Consider the following 17718-nt stretch of genomic DNA (forward strand, 5'->3'; position numbering starts at 1 on the left):
TAGGTGACATTTGATCAACCACAATTGTAAAGTTAAATGCTCTATGTTTATGTTTACAAATATTTGTGTAATTGTGAAGTTAATATGGGGTTTGACGTATTTTAACTTTAACTAAAAGTTTGGGTTGCACCGTTGTAGGAACGGAAACCCATGGGGCTGTCCATAACAGGGGGAATGATAACAATACATAGGTATAATTTATACTGATAACAAAAAAATTAAGAGTAATCAATATTGTTTTCTAAAATAAAATACGATTCATGTAATTATGCTAACAGTAAATGTCTAAATAAATATATAAAGAAATTATGTGATTTTGTTTTTCGGAAAAACAATTCTTACAATTTTCTGCAATTATTTTTGTGATTTATTTAACCCTCACAATTAAGGATTAAAAGACAGCATGTAAATAAGAAGATTGATTATTAAAAACAAATTAAAATCCTAATTTCTGTCTGTACTCAAATTGTAAAGTTTCAGAGGAATTTACCTCTCACAGTAAAGGCTTAGTAATAATATTTAAAGTATGGGCCACTAGAGGAGGCATTTGTCCCAAAAATACCCAGATAGCCTGGTTGTATTAATTTTGTTTTCCTAACCACAGCAACGTCTAATTTATTTTATAAGTTGACGACATCATCATGTGCCTTGCTTTCACCTTTTATTGACATACAGACGAGTGCAAGCATCTGACTTGTCTAATAAAATTAAGAAACAGCAGCAACAGTAGCAGCAACAAGACAACATTCTAACAATTCACAGACTGCTTCTCACATGCAGTTTTACAGCGAGAGACAAAGGTCTTATTGTCAAAAAGTAGCTTCCCTTCTATACCCTAAAGCTTATTGATAGGTGTTGATGTTACAACGGCGGCAATTCAAAACATCAAATTCTTGTTAACTTTGTGAATTTAACAGGCACGTTTACATTCTTCATTGTGCCAGTGAAGAAGGGTAACATTGGATGAAATGCTAAGTACACTCGTTTGTGTTATAAATAAATATATATATATATATATATATATATATATATATATATATATATATATATATATATATATATATATATATATGTGTGTGTGTGTGTGTGTGTGTGTGTGTGTACGTTTTCAAATAAAAAGGCTTATGTCTCTGAAAATGAAGATTGAGAATTAGAATATGGGTATATTCTCTTCAAAATGATATATAACACATTGAGGTAGCTCAAAAATGGACAAAGTTACAGCAATTTGAGAACCGCCTAGTGGAAATCCCTTTTTTCACCGTGGTTTTGGCACATTCATCTTTCAATGCCGTCCGTGCATTGTCAACTAATCCCTTTATTTCCATACAATTCAATTTGAACTGTTTGGCTGCTGGGATGTTGTTATCTTAAAAATCACAAAATGGACATTTCTGTTTAAGATTTCTATTTTTTTTTTATCAGTAATTCAAAACTAATCTTTGTGACATAAGCCTGGTTATCTGAAAACGCATCATATAGTTCAATAGAAATAAGATAATAGGGGGAATATTTTGGGATCGTATAAAATGGGACTAGTGAAAATAAGTTAAAAACAAACCAAAAACATTACTCTCCTAAAACTCATTTCTGTGAATGAAAGGCCAAAAGGTTTCGAAGATATCAGATTTTAAAAATTCATGTTTGTATGGACACTTTCACAATAACAATATACTACAGCCATACGTTATGTAGCTCTACACAACAGTGCAAACTGTTTGACATAAAATGCTCTTCTATAAAAATGAATTGAAGTCTTTAGAAACATGAAGTAGAAAAAACATTTTGTTCAAATAAAAGCAAAAAGTGATTTTTACATACTGTATTTTAGAAGTTGTGTATATTGCAGTATTTTGTTCACGGTAGGGTCACTTAAGCTCAAAGTTCTGATGGCGGAATCATTTCATTTCTCTGCTGAACTGAGTCCTTTGGCCTTGATGAACGCCATACCGTGCGTCCTCATGTGAGTGTTCAGGTTGCCCTCGGTCTCAAAAAGCTTCCCGCACACTTTGCATTTGGTCTTTGGCGTCCCGTCATCGGCGTCGGCCGCGACATTCACTTGGTTCTCCCTCTGGCTCTCGTCGTCGTCCTGACCCCGGAATCGTTTGAGGCCGTGCTCCTTCAGCCGATGTACGATGAAGAGGTGTCGGGCCTTGGAGCGAGGCGACGTGTAGCACAGGCCGCATTCCTGGCACTGGTAGGACGAGCCGTCGGACTTGTGCTGCGGGATGTGTTTGTGGAAGGCGGCGATGTCCTCGGTGGTGAAGCCGCAGACGGCGCACCTGTGAACTTTGGGGATGTTCACCTTCAGCCTCTTCAAAGGCTGCAAATCCAAACTCCTCGGGTTTAATCTCAGGGACCCCTCGTCGTCATCGTTCTTCCTCTTGGGGCTGGCGGTCTGCAATGAACGTCGGGAAGACTTATTTAGGAGCGATTGGAAATGCGAAGTGACATAAACGTTTATTTCCCTACCGATGTTTTATTGGACAAATCGTCGATGGTATCAGAGGTCGCAGTCTTCTCTTCCGTGGTGCTGTGCGTCATCTTAATGTGCTGATCCAGCAGCACTCTTTTGGCGAATGGCTGACTCACAGACGGGCAGTGCCTGTTCAAGTGCGATAAAATCAGAGTGACACTCGTGACAAGCTGTTCGGGTCCGTTTTTTAAAAATATTCTTTGGCCTAGTTCATTCCATCTTTTTATTATTTTCATTTGATTTATTAAACATATAAACACAATACATATGGGAAAGAAATAACATTATATTAAAAATAAAATTAAAGAGGAGAAAAACAATTAACAGTAAATATAGAAGTTAAATAGTTTACCTCCCCATTGTTTTCGCTAAATTGTTACATGATATATAAATACTAGGTAAATGAGATATGCTGATTATAACATTCCTTTAAGTAGACTAAGTAGACATTTTGCAAGCATTTTCCCATACCTCAATGGAGCAAACAATATATAAAACAATTATAGTGTTATATAAGTTGTACAAGGCTTATGAACCCATGACTTTGTGTTTTAGCGTTAGTGTTTTGGATATTTTCACCTTGGTAGGTAGTATATGCATGCAAATGGGGAACTAAACTTAAAAATCACATTGCAATGTGTGTATGTGTGTGTCGCCCTATCGCTCTCAATTTAACTCTTATACAGTATATGTCTTATTTCTAGCATAAAAGAGGATTAGTAGTACTCCCTCACTTCCTAGCTCCACTCAACATAAGTTCTTCTAATTTGAACATGACGCTACAAGAGTGTTGGTGACTAATTCTATAAAAGGTTTGTGGAATGCTTCTGGTTCCGATGGTCCTTAAACATCTATGTCCAAAATTCTATTTTGTCACAGTCAGGTATCTGTTTTGTTTGACTTGAAAAATCACTAGTGGAGTGTACTTACGGGCAGGTGTAGACTTTGCGCACACCCTTGTGTTTTAGTCGGTTGTGTCGACAAAGACTGTGGGTAGAACTGAAGGACTTCTCGCATTGTCTGCACGGGTGCTTCTTCAATATCTAAAGATTGCGAGGCAGAACAAATCATTCTTTAACATGTTAGCCAACATAAAAAAGATCTAATTGGTTCAGACATTTACCTTGCCATGTTCTTGCTTCATGTGAGCTACAAAGACCTCCCTGGAAGTGAAGACAGCGTTGCACTCTCCACACGTATATTCTGAACCACTTGCGTTCTTGAGCTCCCCTGAGCTGCTTTTTTGTTTTTTTTTTGGTGATGGAGGTGCAGCTTTACTCGCACCCTTGCTTTGACCATTAGCATTTCCACCATCGTTATTGTTGTTATTACTGGGGCCATTTTGGGTGTTGTTTGAATTTGTAGGCTTAGTACTGAGAGGGAAGTTCAGTCCCAAGTTTGGTGAGGCCTCAGTGGTCTTCAAAGTTCCATGGATGGCCTGGGAAAGTGTAACGGTAATTTATTGAATTGAACTGAGATGTGATTGCGTATTCTGGTCCTACCTTCATATGGTCCATCATGAGCTGTTTCTGTGCATAGTGCATGGAGCACTCGGGGCATTTGAAGACAGGAACTTTATGGTTGACAACATGCTGGTCAAAGTGTGAGTAGAGCAGAGACTGCAAGGTGAATACTGTATCACACATGGAGCACTTGTATATCAGCCTGCCAGACAGAAGAAAGACTCAGTCAGAGTGTTCATTGATTTTTGGGAAAAGGGTATTTGATGATCACGCTCTTTTGGTTACAGCCACTAATGATAAACTTTTTAAAAGGAAAAGCCAAATCAATGTTTTTCTAGACAATATGGTCCCAGTCATGACTCATCTGTTTTCTCAGTTTGGTCATGTGATTTTTGCAAACTGAGCTGGGATTGGTCATTACCTGAGACCTGAGCAACTGTAAAGTCATTTTCAATCAACCGCAAGTAACAAAAGCTCTGCTGGGAAATGGGTAAAAATGGGTTAGATTTTGCTTCTTAATTCATACCCCACCAGTTCAATATTAATCCAAATCCTATGTTTAGACAGGTGAGGGCGCATAGGACTTACATGAAACATTTTTGACTTGACTTGACTTCCCTTTAGGTCAGTGGTTTCCATATGGAACAAAAAACAGACAAGTAAATCCTCCATGTCTAAACCCCACAAATCCTTCATCTACTGAAGCGGAAGGACAATTTGCTATCTGCAAAGTGGTTGTGGGTATCAAATTACAGTTGTTGTGGCCAATTTTTCCATGCTTATTTATGACACTTTTGATATTTGACATTTTTTCTTTGCAAATATTTAATTGCCGTGCAACACTTCAAATATAATCCTCAGTTCTTTGGACCTCATGCAGGTTTTATCAAAACTCACTTGGGTTCGCCTGCTTTCAGTCCAGGATGCTGTGTGTACGCATGTGAGTGTGTGGCTGGCGCAGACTTGAAGGCCATGGGACAAAGCGGACATTTATAGAAGATCTCACAGTGTGTTGTCTGGACGTGAGACTTCAGAGTTGCGACATCGGCGAAGATCACGCTACAGTGGATACAGCTTATAGGCAGAGACAAGACAGAAGTTGATTGTCGCAACAACAAAAATGTTGCACTCATACAGTATTTTCTTTCAATGTAAACTAGACATATTTGAAAGTGACTATAATATCACCGTAGGACTTAAAACAAATGAATTTTAATTGGGAGACTAACCGGTAACCGACTCTACGGGTGTAATGCAGGCAGTTCTTTGTGATGTGGGACTGGAAGTGGACAGAACGACAGCTCGCGCCACATTCGGGACAAATGTATGGGGCCTTGGTCTGGTGGATCCGTTGATGGGATAAAAAACTGCAATGGTTGGGCAGAAGCATTTGGCAGACGGTGCAAGTTTTCTGATAGAACAAAGATGGGGGGGAGACAGATATTGCAATGTCAAACTAGTTTCTCTGCATAAGACTCAAATTTACAGTTAACCTTCTATACTATGGTTTATCAATTGCACACCTGCTTGGCCCCCTCCAATAACATCTTTTCAAGAAGTATGGTGAAGTGCATTTTTTTGTGTATTTATTTTAATTAAATAAATATATTCAATTTGGACAGTGTTTGCCACCCACATAAATGACATACTTGACAGAAGAAGTAGAACATGAAGAAGTCAAGATTTCACATAGTGTGCAAACTGCCGAGCTGTAAATGAAGTAAATTTTAAAAGAAATATACTATAATAAAAACGGCAACCCCCGCCTACTGTGATTCTCCTCGGGGTGACTGAAGGATTTCACCTGTCGATGCTGAGCAGGAGCATGGTGAAGATAGACCCTAATGCTAACAGGAGCGTGAGTGCATCTGAAGCATTCCGCAACTGCTTGTAAATTGCAATGCTCATCTGCTCATTGCTTGTAAAAGTAAGAATTTTTGTCTATTGTTTTTGGCCAGTGGACGAATGGTTTGGTCCTATTCATTTTTTTTAAATGCTTCACAAAATCATCTTGCTGGCCAGATTAAATCTCTTTGTGGGCAGGAATCCTGCCCAAAGGCCTTACATTTGCTTTATAAGGTTACACTGTACATTCGAAACAGTGTCCTGTGGCTTACCTGTGCACTGGTTTCCAGGACGTGTTGATAATGCATCGCTAGTGAGCTGTCATCCTGGAACGTTTCGTTACATTCCAAACACTTCAGGCTGTGCCTGCAGAGCTTTGATGCGTCATCCTCCAAGGGCATGGCTGCCTCGAGAGTTGTACTGTTCGGAGTTGACATCACTGCACTTTGTGACTCGCTATTTGGAACTTTTCCCGTGGTTTGAACAGTTCCTTCATGTGCATCGGAGGCGGGGGAGATGCCGTCTGTGATGGTGGGTGGCCCAGAAAAAGACGCTATCATCTGATCCACAGGGATCGGTTTTAAGATAAGATGGGAGCACTGCATGACAACCCCTTTGTCCTTGTGACCTCTAGCATGAGACAGCAGACTGCATTTGTTGTAAAAGACCAGACTTTTCGAGCAGTGGTTGCAGGTAACCTCAATCCGCACGCTGTGACGTTCATAGTGTTGGGTCAGGCTCTTTTCAAGAGCAAAGGAATCGCCACACTCCAGACACCTGTAGCCACGGGTGGGAAGAGATATACAGGCTGAAGTTGGAGGAGAGAGGTTTGGGACGTACACGGGAACGGGATTGATGCCACTCAAAACTTTATTAAAAGCATCAACTACGGAGCTTTGAGAGCTGCTGAAAACTTGAACCCTGGAGAGCTTTTTGGAAGATTGGCCGCTGAGAAGTGCTTGCTGTTTAAGTACTTGTGATTGCTTTTGCTGGGATTGCTTGGAGGATGTCATTGCTTTCTGGAGCTCGCTGGCAGCAGAAGACGCATTCTTAGAGAGAAGATTGAGATTGCTAAAATGGACTGACTTTGGTACGAGTTTAGCATTTGCCAGACTGGAGGCTGGGACCATGACAGTCTGTTGTTGCATGGCGTTGGCAGCTTTAAGGATGGCACTGCTGGCATTTTGCACCGAGGCGGCTGGAATGACCGTTGCTTTGACCGTGGTGTTATTGGACAGCTTCAGGTTAATGACTTGGGAACCGGCTGTCTTGACAGCTGAGACTGGCAGGAAGGCTGTTGCTACTGGCTTGATGGTCATCTGCTTCGTTATTTCAATTGATGGTCCTCCGCAGGTTGCGACAACCGTCGTTGGCATGGCGGACATTGCGGGCGATGAAATAAAGGCGCCACTGGTAGCCTTTACAGCTAAGCCATTTGCAAAATGTTCTCCTTTATTCACTCTTCCGAGATCCAAGTCCGGGATGACTCGGGTCACTGTGCGCTTGATCTGTCCAGAAGAGGTCTTGATTGTTTTGATCCTGACCTTTGGAATGACTGGTGTGTTGTCTGTGCCGCTGCTCTCACTATTGACACTCGAGGGACTGTCCGGTGGTCCTGATAGGAGGCGCTTCGCTAACTCCAATGCTGATTCCTGCTCGTGTTTCTTCCCTGGGGCTCGGGAAATTTCATTGTCTCGGTTTGATTCACTCTGCCTATTAGGACTAGTTCTTGGCTTTTTACCGCTAAGAGCGGCAATGGCTGCAATACAAGAGGAAAGTTTGGCAGAGGTCTGGATTTGAGATGGTTGGCCATTACTCTCTTTGCAATGTGTTAACTGAAGAGTTTCCTTGGGGTCCCCTTGACACAAACTTGATTGAAGGGTGCTATTGCACATAGAATCTTCCAGAGTGATATTTTGATTGTTATTCTGATCCGGTTTGACGTTCTTTAGTTTGGACCTTGAAACCTGCTCCGCAAATGCAGGATATTTAGAATGTTCTCTTGCTTTCTTGGTCACGGACTTGTGAAGTGAATGTCCGATAATCTTGAGCGTTGGCTCGCTTCCTTCAATCTTGTCCTCTTCAAACTCTTCCGCACTTGAGATGGGACTGAACTGATTGGAAGTTGACGACTGCTTATATACTGCATGTCCATCCTTAGAAGGATCCAATCCGTTCTTTGTGGAATGAACACTGATTGGCACGGAACTCGAGAAGCCATTTTGAATTTTTTTCCCAATTCTTAAAGAATGAGGTTGCGAGTGGAACTGCAAATCCTTTTCCAACAGGGTTTCAACATGCTGACTTGTATCCACGTTTCTAATATTCTTGACAATGACACTTACACCAACATCTTCACCGGTGGTCAACACGCACTTTGCCTGCTTCACTTTGTCGTCATGGTCATCCTGCTGTCCAGATTCAATTGCAGCTTTAGGATCCACCATATCGGGGATATCGAAGGCCGCCAGGAGGTCGTCAAAATCTGGTGTCTTCATATCGCCCATGTTCTTTTCCCTGCTCTACTTAGGATCTCGCCTGTAAGTGGCAGAAAGTCAATGAATCAATTGTTGGATTCACTTCAACTCAACTTTATTTATACAGCATTAAAAATAAAACAGTCTTTGCTGCAGACAAAGATCAATGGATTAATCTTCACAGCCTTTCGCTGATTCATTTAATCACCTTAAATTGTTGTGTTTAAAGGTAAAAGGACCCATATCATGTAAATGTAACTTTTTGAAGATCTTGACCATGTTACATTGTAGGATTCTCACCCTGAACACCGCCAAAGTGTTATTCTCCTTCATTGATGCATCTTGAAGAATTCTTTGCTTATTCTGCTTTTTCTGAGATAAAATTGGCTTGATCACATATAATAGCCCCTCTTACCTCCTTTACGCCACCCCTGGACTAACCGTGCAAAAGTAAATAAACGGCCACTTTATCAGAGGAGACGTTTACGATTTTTACTTTCGGTTTCATTCTGGGGTTGGGAGGAGAGCTGTTTCATCAAATTAAAGCAACATTTATTAGTTGCAAAGTCTTACTGTAGAAAATGTCCAATTGCCCAAAATGTGTGTTTGGGAGAACAGGGCCGCGCAACTGACATTGTAGTACATAATTTACCCGGAACTTTTGTTATGAGTAGTGATTTCCCCGGGGGACTGATATGATAGGAGGGACAGGTGTTACTGTGCGGGTGTTTTTGACACATCTTTTGCTTTACTGGCCCTCCAGTTCATTTCAATGTCAGTAAAACGCCAGTTTTTGGCTTTTTCTTTCACTCCACCTCTGATTCCCATTACTAAATGCTAAAACACCAGCTATTTTGTTGTTGTTTCGTCGTGACGGTCAACTTTGGAACGGTGTCTTGAAGGGGGGCGTCAGCTACACATTGAGAGGCGGGGTTTCAGTGAACAAGTCGTTGAGAATATAGGTGTGTCCAATCCAACACCTTCCTCGTTAGAAATCCGACTAGCAAAAAAATTCATATTTCATAAGAAATTGAATTTTTCATGCACCAGAGATGTTTATATGAATTTATTTTGATGGGAGGCCAAGATGAAATCCATCGTTCTTTAATTTCGGACTGTATTTAAATGAAAAAGAAGGGCCATTCTCAAAGACACATTTTCTCTTAAATGACAAACGAAGTGATTCTTCTGACAAAATATGCTAAACGTCTAAACGTCGCATAAGCACTAATGATACACTGGTAACAGCAGGGAATTGCATCCTGGTGCTGACCAGAAGATGAGTTGATGTAATATTTTCTTTTCATGGCATTCAGTATGAATGCTGAGCAGATTAGCTGCATGACATACTCACTATTGTAATATTTTATATTATATACCAATGAGCCACTGAAAAAGTGTTGGACGTAATTTTGAAAATAATGGGTACAAAAAGTAAGACAAATGGATTCGTTTAAGTCTTATCTCTGGCCTGGCTTTTTGTACAATATGTCTCAGCCTCTTGCCTCTTTATTTGTCTTCTGTAGTCTTCCCTCTGAATGTCTCTTCAACTGTAATCATCGTGGGAATACATAATTTAATTGTTTGTTGCCTATTAAACAGCGGTTAACCTCTTTTTGACTTATTCACTGCCATGCAAATTTGCATAGCTCTTAGATGTCAATAACCGTCAATGGTAGTGAATGGGTTATTTAAACATTTTAAGATTCAAGGATCTTTTATGTCTCTTGATGTTTTTTTATATTCTCAAATAAATCTCAGGGAAAAAATCTGTTCAAGGTTAGAGGTTCCTCTGTAGATGCTTCTCACTGGTCAATGACAAAATGTATAATAATCATACGTGTGAATTTCAATTTATCGTTTGAATGTTGATTTTTTTTTCTACCCCTAATCGTGAGTGCTACTACAGTGAAATATGAAATACTCCATGTGTGTTTCGTGCTTGTTGGTGACAAAAGGCATCGGTGTGAAGCTAGACAGTTTCATCAACGCCACTTTATCTTTTCGTGCAACCCCAATCTGCATACTCAGATTTATTTATCCCACTTATATCAGGAAACCTTTCTCAATCCAGATGATGGTGGGATTTCAGAGATGGCAGCGAGGGGGTGGAGGGAAAAGGGCTGACGAGCAATGAAAGGATGTGAAAATGGCTGCTGCAGGAGCTGAGAGTGAGAGAGAGGCCTGGTGGGAGAAGCAAGCCATAGGCGTCTGATGCTGAAAATGAGTGTGAAATACATCCCAGTATGACAAGTAATCAACGCAGAACACCTCTTTCAGACTCATGCGTCCCCGCCAACCCACATCCACACACTGCAAGATCACCACCACATCAAGAAAATGAAGATTAGTCGTGGAAACATGCAAGAAAATCAGCCACTCCTCACCCTGTCGCCTCGTCCCTCTGCAGACACTAGCCAACCTTCCTCTTTTCCGTCTTTCCCCATCTTGCAACATATTCCCTACACTGATATCCCTAAAAGAGCCTTGCACCCCACCCTGACTGAAGCACCCAAAAAAAAAAAAGAAAAAAAATCCTGCCTCCTCACAAAAGGCCTAGAAGTCAGGGTCAGGTTACATCCAGGGTTGTTCTAAGTGCTGGTGGTCCTGGGTAGGGTCCTCTTTTGTCATTCTCTGAAGTGAAGCACTGGAAGTACACAGACATACAAACAAGCCACATAGATCATGCCCTATGTGCGTGTATGTGTGTACGCGTGTGTGTGTGTCTGGGCTGCGGATTCACTTCCAGGCAGCCACCCCCCTCTGCTCTCGTCCCTTCCCAAATCTTGCTGCTCTCTTTTCCGCTCGCTTTTGCCGCATAGCAAACTGCCGCAGGGTGCGCGCTCCCTCCATGGTAGCCGGCGGCTAAGATGCAACGGGCCGCCATCGGATTGGCGTTGAATACCGCTTATATCTCTCGGACGAGCACAGAGACAGCATTGTTCCCATCGGCACTCTGTCTGCCTCAAACTGGTTTGAGCTAGTTCTGCTCGCTCCGACATAAAGCCTTGCGCTGCATTGCGGCCTCAAGAGCACACAGGCAGGAGAGGGAATTCTCTACTCCCAGGATAGCGCTTCCCAGTTTTGCCTTTGTCTTATGGGAAATGATGCACAGAGAGATTTTGGCAGGATTGCACACCTTTATGGAGTGTAAATCAAATACGCAGCAGTGCGGTGATTCGAAACCTTTTTTCAATGATGGCAAAATAGTTCCTCCGCCAGGTACCGCTGAACCAGTAAATAGCATTTTTGGATGGAAGAAAAAAATACTTCCGATTTTTGCTCCCTGATTTGATAAACTTGGGAACTACATTTGTAGTGGTATCTCTTGGCGTGGTTTATCCAGCAATTCCAGAAAATAGATCGTGTAACATCACCTGCGTGACATGTTTTCACAAAACCAGGCTTATGTCGTGGAGATTGTTTTTGAGTCGTTGAGAAAAATAGGAATTTTGGACACAGATTCCAGTTTTGGAACAACCTCCTTAAGGTCTCAACTTTCATTTCGCAGCTGCCAGAAGGTTCAAACACACATTAAAAGTGTATGAAAATAAGGAATTAGTGGACAATGTGCACCATTAAAAGATGAAACCAAATCATACATTTTGTTTCAAAACACTCAATTTGTTGTAACGTCGTCAATTCAGTTTTCATTTTTGGAGATATACGCCCGATTTTGTGAAAAGGCATCGCGTCTGTTTTATTTCTGATTTGTCTGCAGGGAAATTGTCACTAACGGTGCACACTATAACAATGTACATCCCTAGGAAAATTAAAAAGTTGAGAACATATGTATACATTTAGGTTGAACTATTTAAATAGAACTATTGTGAAGTGGAGGATGCTAAGGAAGTCTCGAAGAGGGGTGATGATTTCAGGTCTGGATGTTGGACTAATAAGAGTGGAAAGAAGGCACACTGATTCACTGAATTAACTTGGTCAGCAAGCTCTACCTCCACGCTGGTTGTGCATTCTCAACTTTAAATCCTGATCTATTCTTTTCCTTCCAGTTACTTCAATGATTGTTGTAGATTTCCAAGAAATAGCGTCAAGAGTTAAAACAGTGGGCATCTTTGGTGCTGATATCCAATAGTTTCCCTAGACGTTTAATCCCCAAGAAACAGTGGCGAGGGCAAACACTGGGTATCCATGCACCTGCTACCTCCCCTAGATTCTCCAGCATCTCAATCCCCAAGGAAAGGTAGCCCTGGCAAAAAAACAAAGCAAAACATGGGGTATCCTATCCATGCACCTACTACACATCCTATATGCTTGATCCCCTCGAAAAGGTGGCGTGGACAAACAGTGTGTATTCATGCATCTACAGTACCTCGCCTAGATTGCTACCAAACAGATGCCATTCCTCTCTACATGCCCCCACGCATACATGCATTCACATAAACATGCACATGCAAATATACAACTAAATGTTGCATACCCAGTAAGATCTTCCCCCCACACTGGAAAATTGATGTCTTCCTGTCGAGGCCTCGGCACCTGCCTTAGTGTCTTACCCCAGCCATTCCAGCCTCCATCTTCTTCCTCCTTCCCCTCCCCCTCCTCCCACTCTGCTTCACTGATTCACTCCCAGTCCGGGCCTCCTTTCCGCCTTTGGCCGCCGCCGCCACCACCTTCACGGACTTTCATGAAGAGAAGGATGGAAGGGGGGGGCAGCCTTCTGCAAGCGAATCAGGCCTTTTGTCTCTGTCGTTGGAGGGGGTGGTGGTGGTGGTGGTGAAGGGACTCTCCACTCTGGCTTTGGAGCAGCAGCTGGTGCAGAGGAAGAAGAGAGAGAGGGAGGCAGATGGAGGTGGGGGAGACGCAATGGAAGAAATGATCGGGGAACGTCTTATATATAAGGGTGTCAATACGAGCGCTGTTTTCATGTAATAGACCTTAAGCACTGCATTTCATTTTATGGCGATAAAGTAGGGCTTGTGCGTATCAAGATTATCAAGTGGGATTAAGTAAGGTCAATAGTTCTTCATTATTCCTATAACATTAGATACTAAGTAAATAGGTCTTTGCTGAAGTCCAAAGCCGTAATTGCCTGGATTATTTTTTGTCTTTAAATTCATCTTCAAATAACAAACGTCACCCTCTTGATTTCCGAATGCATGTCTTGTAAGATTGAAGAAGCTAGGAGTCACAAACGACAAAGATGCTAACGTACCCGGCTGTCCCTCATCGGGCCTTTTTTACAAGTCCTCAACGCACCTGGCATCCGCTCAGCTTTTATTGTATCAATGGGGCAATGATTTATTCATTTGTCAGGTGACACTAATCTACGATTTTAACAAGACAGGAATGATATGTGTATTGATGTGTTTGAAAAGGCCCAAGTGGTGCTTCCTGCCCCTCAACGGTGTGCAGCAGCGGAGAGCACAAGAGAGCTTCCCTTCCCCCACTGACTGTCATGTGACGTCATTTTCCCTCGATGCGAGTAGGCAGAATGAATGAGGCGTTAGCATCTTGTACTTGCATGAATTCACCGACTTAATCGATCTTATTGTGCTCTTGTACTGAACGCAATCAGCATGCTCTGATGCCCCCCCCCCCCCCCGAGCTTCATTTTTTGTCTCACGCGCTATATTTGGATCAAGGTTTTCTTTTGTGTCACTGAGAAAGACTTTTATTTTCACCTCATTGTAAGCCTTAATTTCCATACTCATCTGCTCTCTTACATACTTTTAGCCCATTTCTGCAGCCTGTCTTCCTTTTGCAGTTCATCGTGTAAACATATTTTTGCACCTTGGTTTTTTACTTTATTTTACTTTACGTGCCTATATTTTCACATACTCCATTGCACCTAATAGAGTATGAGCCAGATTCTCCTATTTGTATTTGACAGAAAAGGCGCTAAATTGCACACTTATCTGGCTACACATATTCTTTCATCGACTCAAGTCTGCTATGACACACCTCCATGCGATATATGCGCTCTAAATGAGGTAACCCTAAAAAGTGCATGCTCCTTGTACCAAATTTTCCGTACCATAAGACACAAATATGAGCCTTTACTTTCTCAAGAATTGGCATTGTGCCATATAATTCAGTGTGCCTTGTTTCTGCCGGCCTTTGAAACTGAGCGATCCTGGGAGAAGGGTCCTAGGGAGGGGAGCAAGAACCTGATGGTCAATGTTTGAGCTCCAGCATTCCTTTGTGGAGAAAGGAGAGCCTTTCATACAGACAACCACCTCTGCAGCAAACCACCAATCAGACCTGCGGTAGAGTGGCCAGACGAAAGCCTCTCTTTAGTAAGAGGAACATGGCAGCCCCTCCGGAATTTGCCAAAAAATGAGACAGAACTCTTTGGTGAGAATGCAAGGCCTCGTGTTTGGAGGAAACCAGGCACTGCTCATCACAATACCAATACCATTCCTATGGTGAAGAATGGTGGTGGGAGCATCATGCTATGGGGATGTTTTTCAGCAGCATGAAGTGGCATACTAATTTTTCAGACACTGACCCCTAGACTCGTACCTACTTCAGACTTCGGATTGGTGTATACAGGTCCTTGTGTGTTTCAGATTCTGTAGGAAGATCATTCCCACATTAGACGTTGTAATGGCTGGTTGAGCAGTACTCATTTAAATCTTTTGTGGTTGTGTGTTTGTGTGTGTGTGTGTGGGGGGGGGGGTCAAATCGGATTTTTTTTCATTTAGTTGTGTTGAGCGCAGCTATATTTCTGTCCCGTGAAATGCTTAATTTGTGCGTTTGCAAGCTTTCCTCTTATTTTTATAAAGTTTGCTTTCTAGATTATGTTGTTGCATGGTAGCATTTTAAATAAATAAGTAAATAATTACATAAATACACTAATAAATCGATTACACCCCCATGCCAATCATATGGAAAAATTATACGGGAAAAGATATAATTTACTCATGTATGCATCAGTTGCTTTGTGTTCAGCAAAACAGCCATTGGCGTAGAGAAATTTGTGAATGAATAGGGAGGAAAAGGCTTCCTTTTTCTTTCAACAAACAATTACCTTTACCATCCCATATATTTATGGCGCAACATTTGTGATTCTGCTATGTTTTTTTTTTAACTTATCCTTTGTTATTTGCTGAAAATTGTAGTTATTTTGTATTCAGACCAAAGCATTTTTGGTCACTTTGGCGACATCTAGTGGAATGCTGTTAAGTTAATTAAGCCATAGGTTTTTTTTTTTGTTTTGTTTTTTTAGATACCATGGTTTGTTGTCAGTTCTTAATGCAAATTTTGCATTTTCAAAGGTTAAAGTATGTTTCTCCTTCTAATTCCATCTGTTGGCAGCCTGCCTTCCCAGTTTTCTTGCTTTTAAAATGTGACTATAGTCTCTAACATTTCCTGTTGTGTTTCACACAGTTCCCCTTACATCTTCTTACATCTTTAACAACATAACCATGCATTTCAATACAGTCATCTTTTGCCTCGGATTTCAAAAGCACATGCATTTAAATTAGACTATCTGCATCAAAACTAAGGCCTACAGGCCGTATGTAGGCCGTCAGGTGGTTCTGTTCGGCCCGCATGATGATTTTGGGAAGCAAGAAAAAAAAAAAGAATATAATTATAAGTTAGTGGTTGTCCAATGATTGGCCACCGGTCATCTCAATGGATAAGTATCAACTCAAGTAGCAAGTTGACGAGAGTCTGCATCAGCTTGACTCACTATAGTTGCGCAATATTGCCATCGTGTGTCTTATTAGTTGTACTGAAGCAGACTACCTCCAAGCATGACTTTAAATGGGTAATTTTGAGGTCTGCTATTTGAACAGTGTGTAATTTTTTTTATACACTTTAAATCAGTGGTCGGGGAAAAGTCATGCATAACAAATGGGAGTCGAGGTACTGTAACTCTAATTTTCATGGACCTTTTCTTAGGCGAAATGCGATCTCATGATCTCAAGATTTAGAGCACATTTTGACACTCTTAATTAAAGACTTAAGTGGTTTCTTATCTTCTCTCCCTCTGACGTCCAACTGCTTCAGGGGGTTGTCTTCATTTATTCCTTTCTGTCCAAGGAATAAGGAACGTCACCAGGTGCCGCTTTCCGTACAGGAGATTTTTCCACAGCTCACGCTGATTAACCGCACGGATGAAAATGAAACAGGTTGGGATCTCTGACCTTTACTGATCATGGGTAGAAGAGTGGGCGTTATATGGCTGGCTTTGGTCATTCTTGTTTTTCATTACTGCCTCTGTTCTGCTGCGCCTCTTGGTGTGATGCATCCACGCGGTCAACACTGGGCAGTCGGTAAGAGAAACATCACTTTTTCCACTGAATTTAATCAAATGTAAAATGCTCATAGTAAGAGGAATTATAATATAACTTCTGTATTGCATTATTGAGGGCTTTATTTCAACTTTGGACTCAGTAGAATCCAAACAGTTGCCAATAAATGAATGCGCTTTAGAGGTCAAAGAGAAATAAAGTGTACTTTATCAATGCACTATAAGATGACTGTCAATCAAAGTAGTGAATAAGAAACTAACACACGTTTGTAGAATTATGCTTTTATGAAGCAAGGATTTACCTTCAACTAGATTGACAATTAACATCTAATCATTTCAGGACATTTGATGGGAAAGAAGAGCGTTGAAAGACAGCTCATGTTTTTTGGAAGAAGATCCCAGAACCCCATTGAGGATAACATGCGGGCCCTGATCCGAAATGAGTGCCAAAATGTGATTGTTTCAATAAGCAATAAGAATAGGATCCTATAGAGAGAGGTCAGTCCTTGTTTATTTCACCATATTTTAAAAAGCATGCAATATAGAACATAGAACCATAGACACATGGTTTTCCTCTTTTGATCAACTTTTACATTGCAATTTTTGCCATAGCGGTCCCCGAGCATTGACTCCACCTGAATTATCAAGTATTTTAATAGTTACAATTGCTTGAACCAAAATATACAGTACAGTCATTTGCCAGTGACTTTTGGATATACCTTTGATTTTTATTCACATGCTAATATTACCTTTTCAAATAGTGTGAAAGGGAGGTATCATTTCTAAATCACAGTTTTCCTAAACTTTTATCAATACAGTATACTGTACGTACAGTATTTTGCTCTCATTTATGGTATTTTTTTCACCCAGCAGAGGGCGCGCGAACACCCATTTGAAATGGGTCGACCGCAACAGGGTTCTGCTATGCTGATATGAGAATAAAGCATTTACTCATGAACCAACTAGTTTTCTTTTCACCTAGTGCCGAAGGAACAAAAGTAATAATATGTCACTCATAATAACCAAGCAATATTCTATTTTTATTCTTTACCAAGCAATATTCTATTTTATAGGTACGAAGGTACAATACAAGACAGATATTATAGTTGATCTCATAAGACTGTGCTGTGCACCTAACGTTGTCTTTATTTTAGCCGAGAAAGTGTGATTGATTTAACAGTAACTGATTTATTTCAATGGAGTACATTCAAAAAACAGTTGGGTTAAAAATAACCC

The 17718-nt window shown here is 41.0% G+C and overlaps 1 protein-coding gene and 1 long non-coding RNA gene across 5 annotated transcripts; one reads left to right on the forward strand and one right to left on the reverse strand.

The window, feature by feature from the left end:
- Positions 1-1078: 1078 nt before the first annotated feature.
- Positions 1079-12978, reverse strand: znf532 (zinc finger protein 532). 3 transcript variants are annotated; one of them, XM_088434451.1, is made up of 10 exons: positions 12700-12978; positions 6057-8322; positions 5169-5350; positions 4837-5013; positions 4528-4557; positions 3979-4141; positions 3600-3914; positions 3407-3519; positions 2473-2605; positions 1079-2398 (listed from the first exon to the last, which is right to left on the reverse strand). In XM_088434451.1, the coding sequence occupies exons 2-10, from the start codon at positions 8289-8291 to the stop codon at positions 1904-1906; spliced, it is 3843 nt and encodes a 1280-aa protein (XP_088290577.1). In that variant the 5' UTR covers positions 8292-8322; positions 12700-12978; the 3' UTR covers positions 1079-1903. The 3 variants fall into 3 exon arrangements, with proteins under 3 accessions (XP_088290577.1, XP_088290576.1, XP_088290579.1); XM_088434450.1 differs by lacking the exon at positions 12700-12978 and adding an exon at positions 10649-11200; XM_088434453.1 differs by lacking the exons at positions 4528-4557; positions 12700-12978 and adding an exon at positions 10649-11200.
- A 3303-nt stretch (positions 12979-16281) lies between these two features.
- LOC148411610 (uncharacterized) lies at positions 16282-17440 on the forward strand. 2 transcript variants are annotated; one of them, XR_015867904.1, is made up of 3 exons: positions 16282-16504; positions 16823-16980; positions 17353-17440. It is a non-coding gene; the product is annotated as an uncharacterized LOC148411610 (long non-coding RNA). The 2 variants fall into 2 exon arrangements; XR_015867903.1 differs by having other exon boundaries at positions 17356-17440.
- The last annotated feature ends 278 nt before the right edge of the window (positions 17441-17718 follow it).

Source organism: Hippichthys cyanospilos, chromosome 15 (genome assembly GCF_059441005.1).
Source record: "Hippichthys cyanospilos isolate Australia breed blue-spotted pipefish chromosome 15, RoL_Hcya_1.0, whole genome shotgun sequence".
NCBI classification, from domain to species: domain Eukaryota; kingdom Metazoa; phylum Chordata; class Actinopteri; order Syngnathiformes; family Syngnathidae; genus Hippichthys; species Hippichthys cyanospilos.

Bases quoted from the DNA above. Each gene is read 5' to 3' on its own strand.
- znf532 (XM_088434451.1), bottom strand. From the start codon at position 8,291: ATGGGCGATATGAAGACACCAGATTTTGACGACCTCCTGGCGGCCTTC. The intron at 5,014-5,168 runs GTTAGTCTCCCA...TCTGCCTATAAG, and splicing joins ACCCGTAGAGTCGGTTACCG to CTGTATCCACTGTAGCGTGA. The intron at 3,520-3,599 runs GTAAATGTCTGA...CGCAATCTTTAG, and splicing joins TGAAGCAAGAACATGGCAAG to ATATTGAAGAAGCACCCGTG.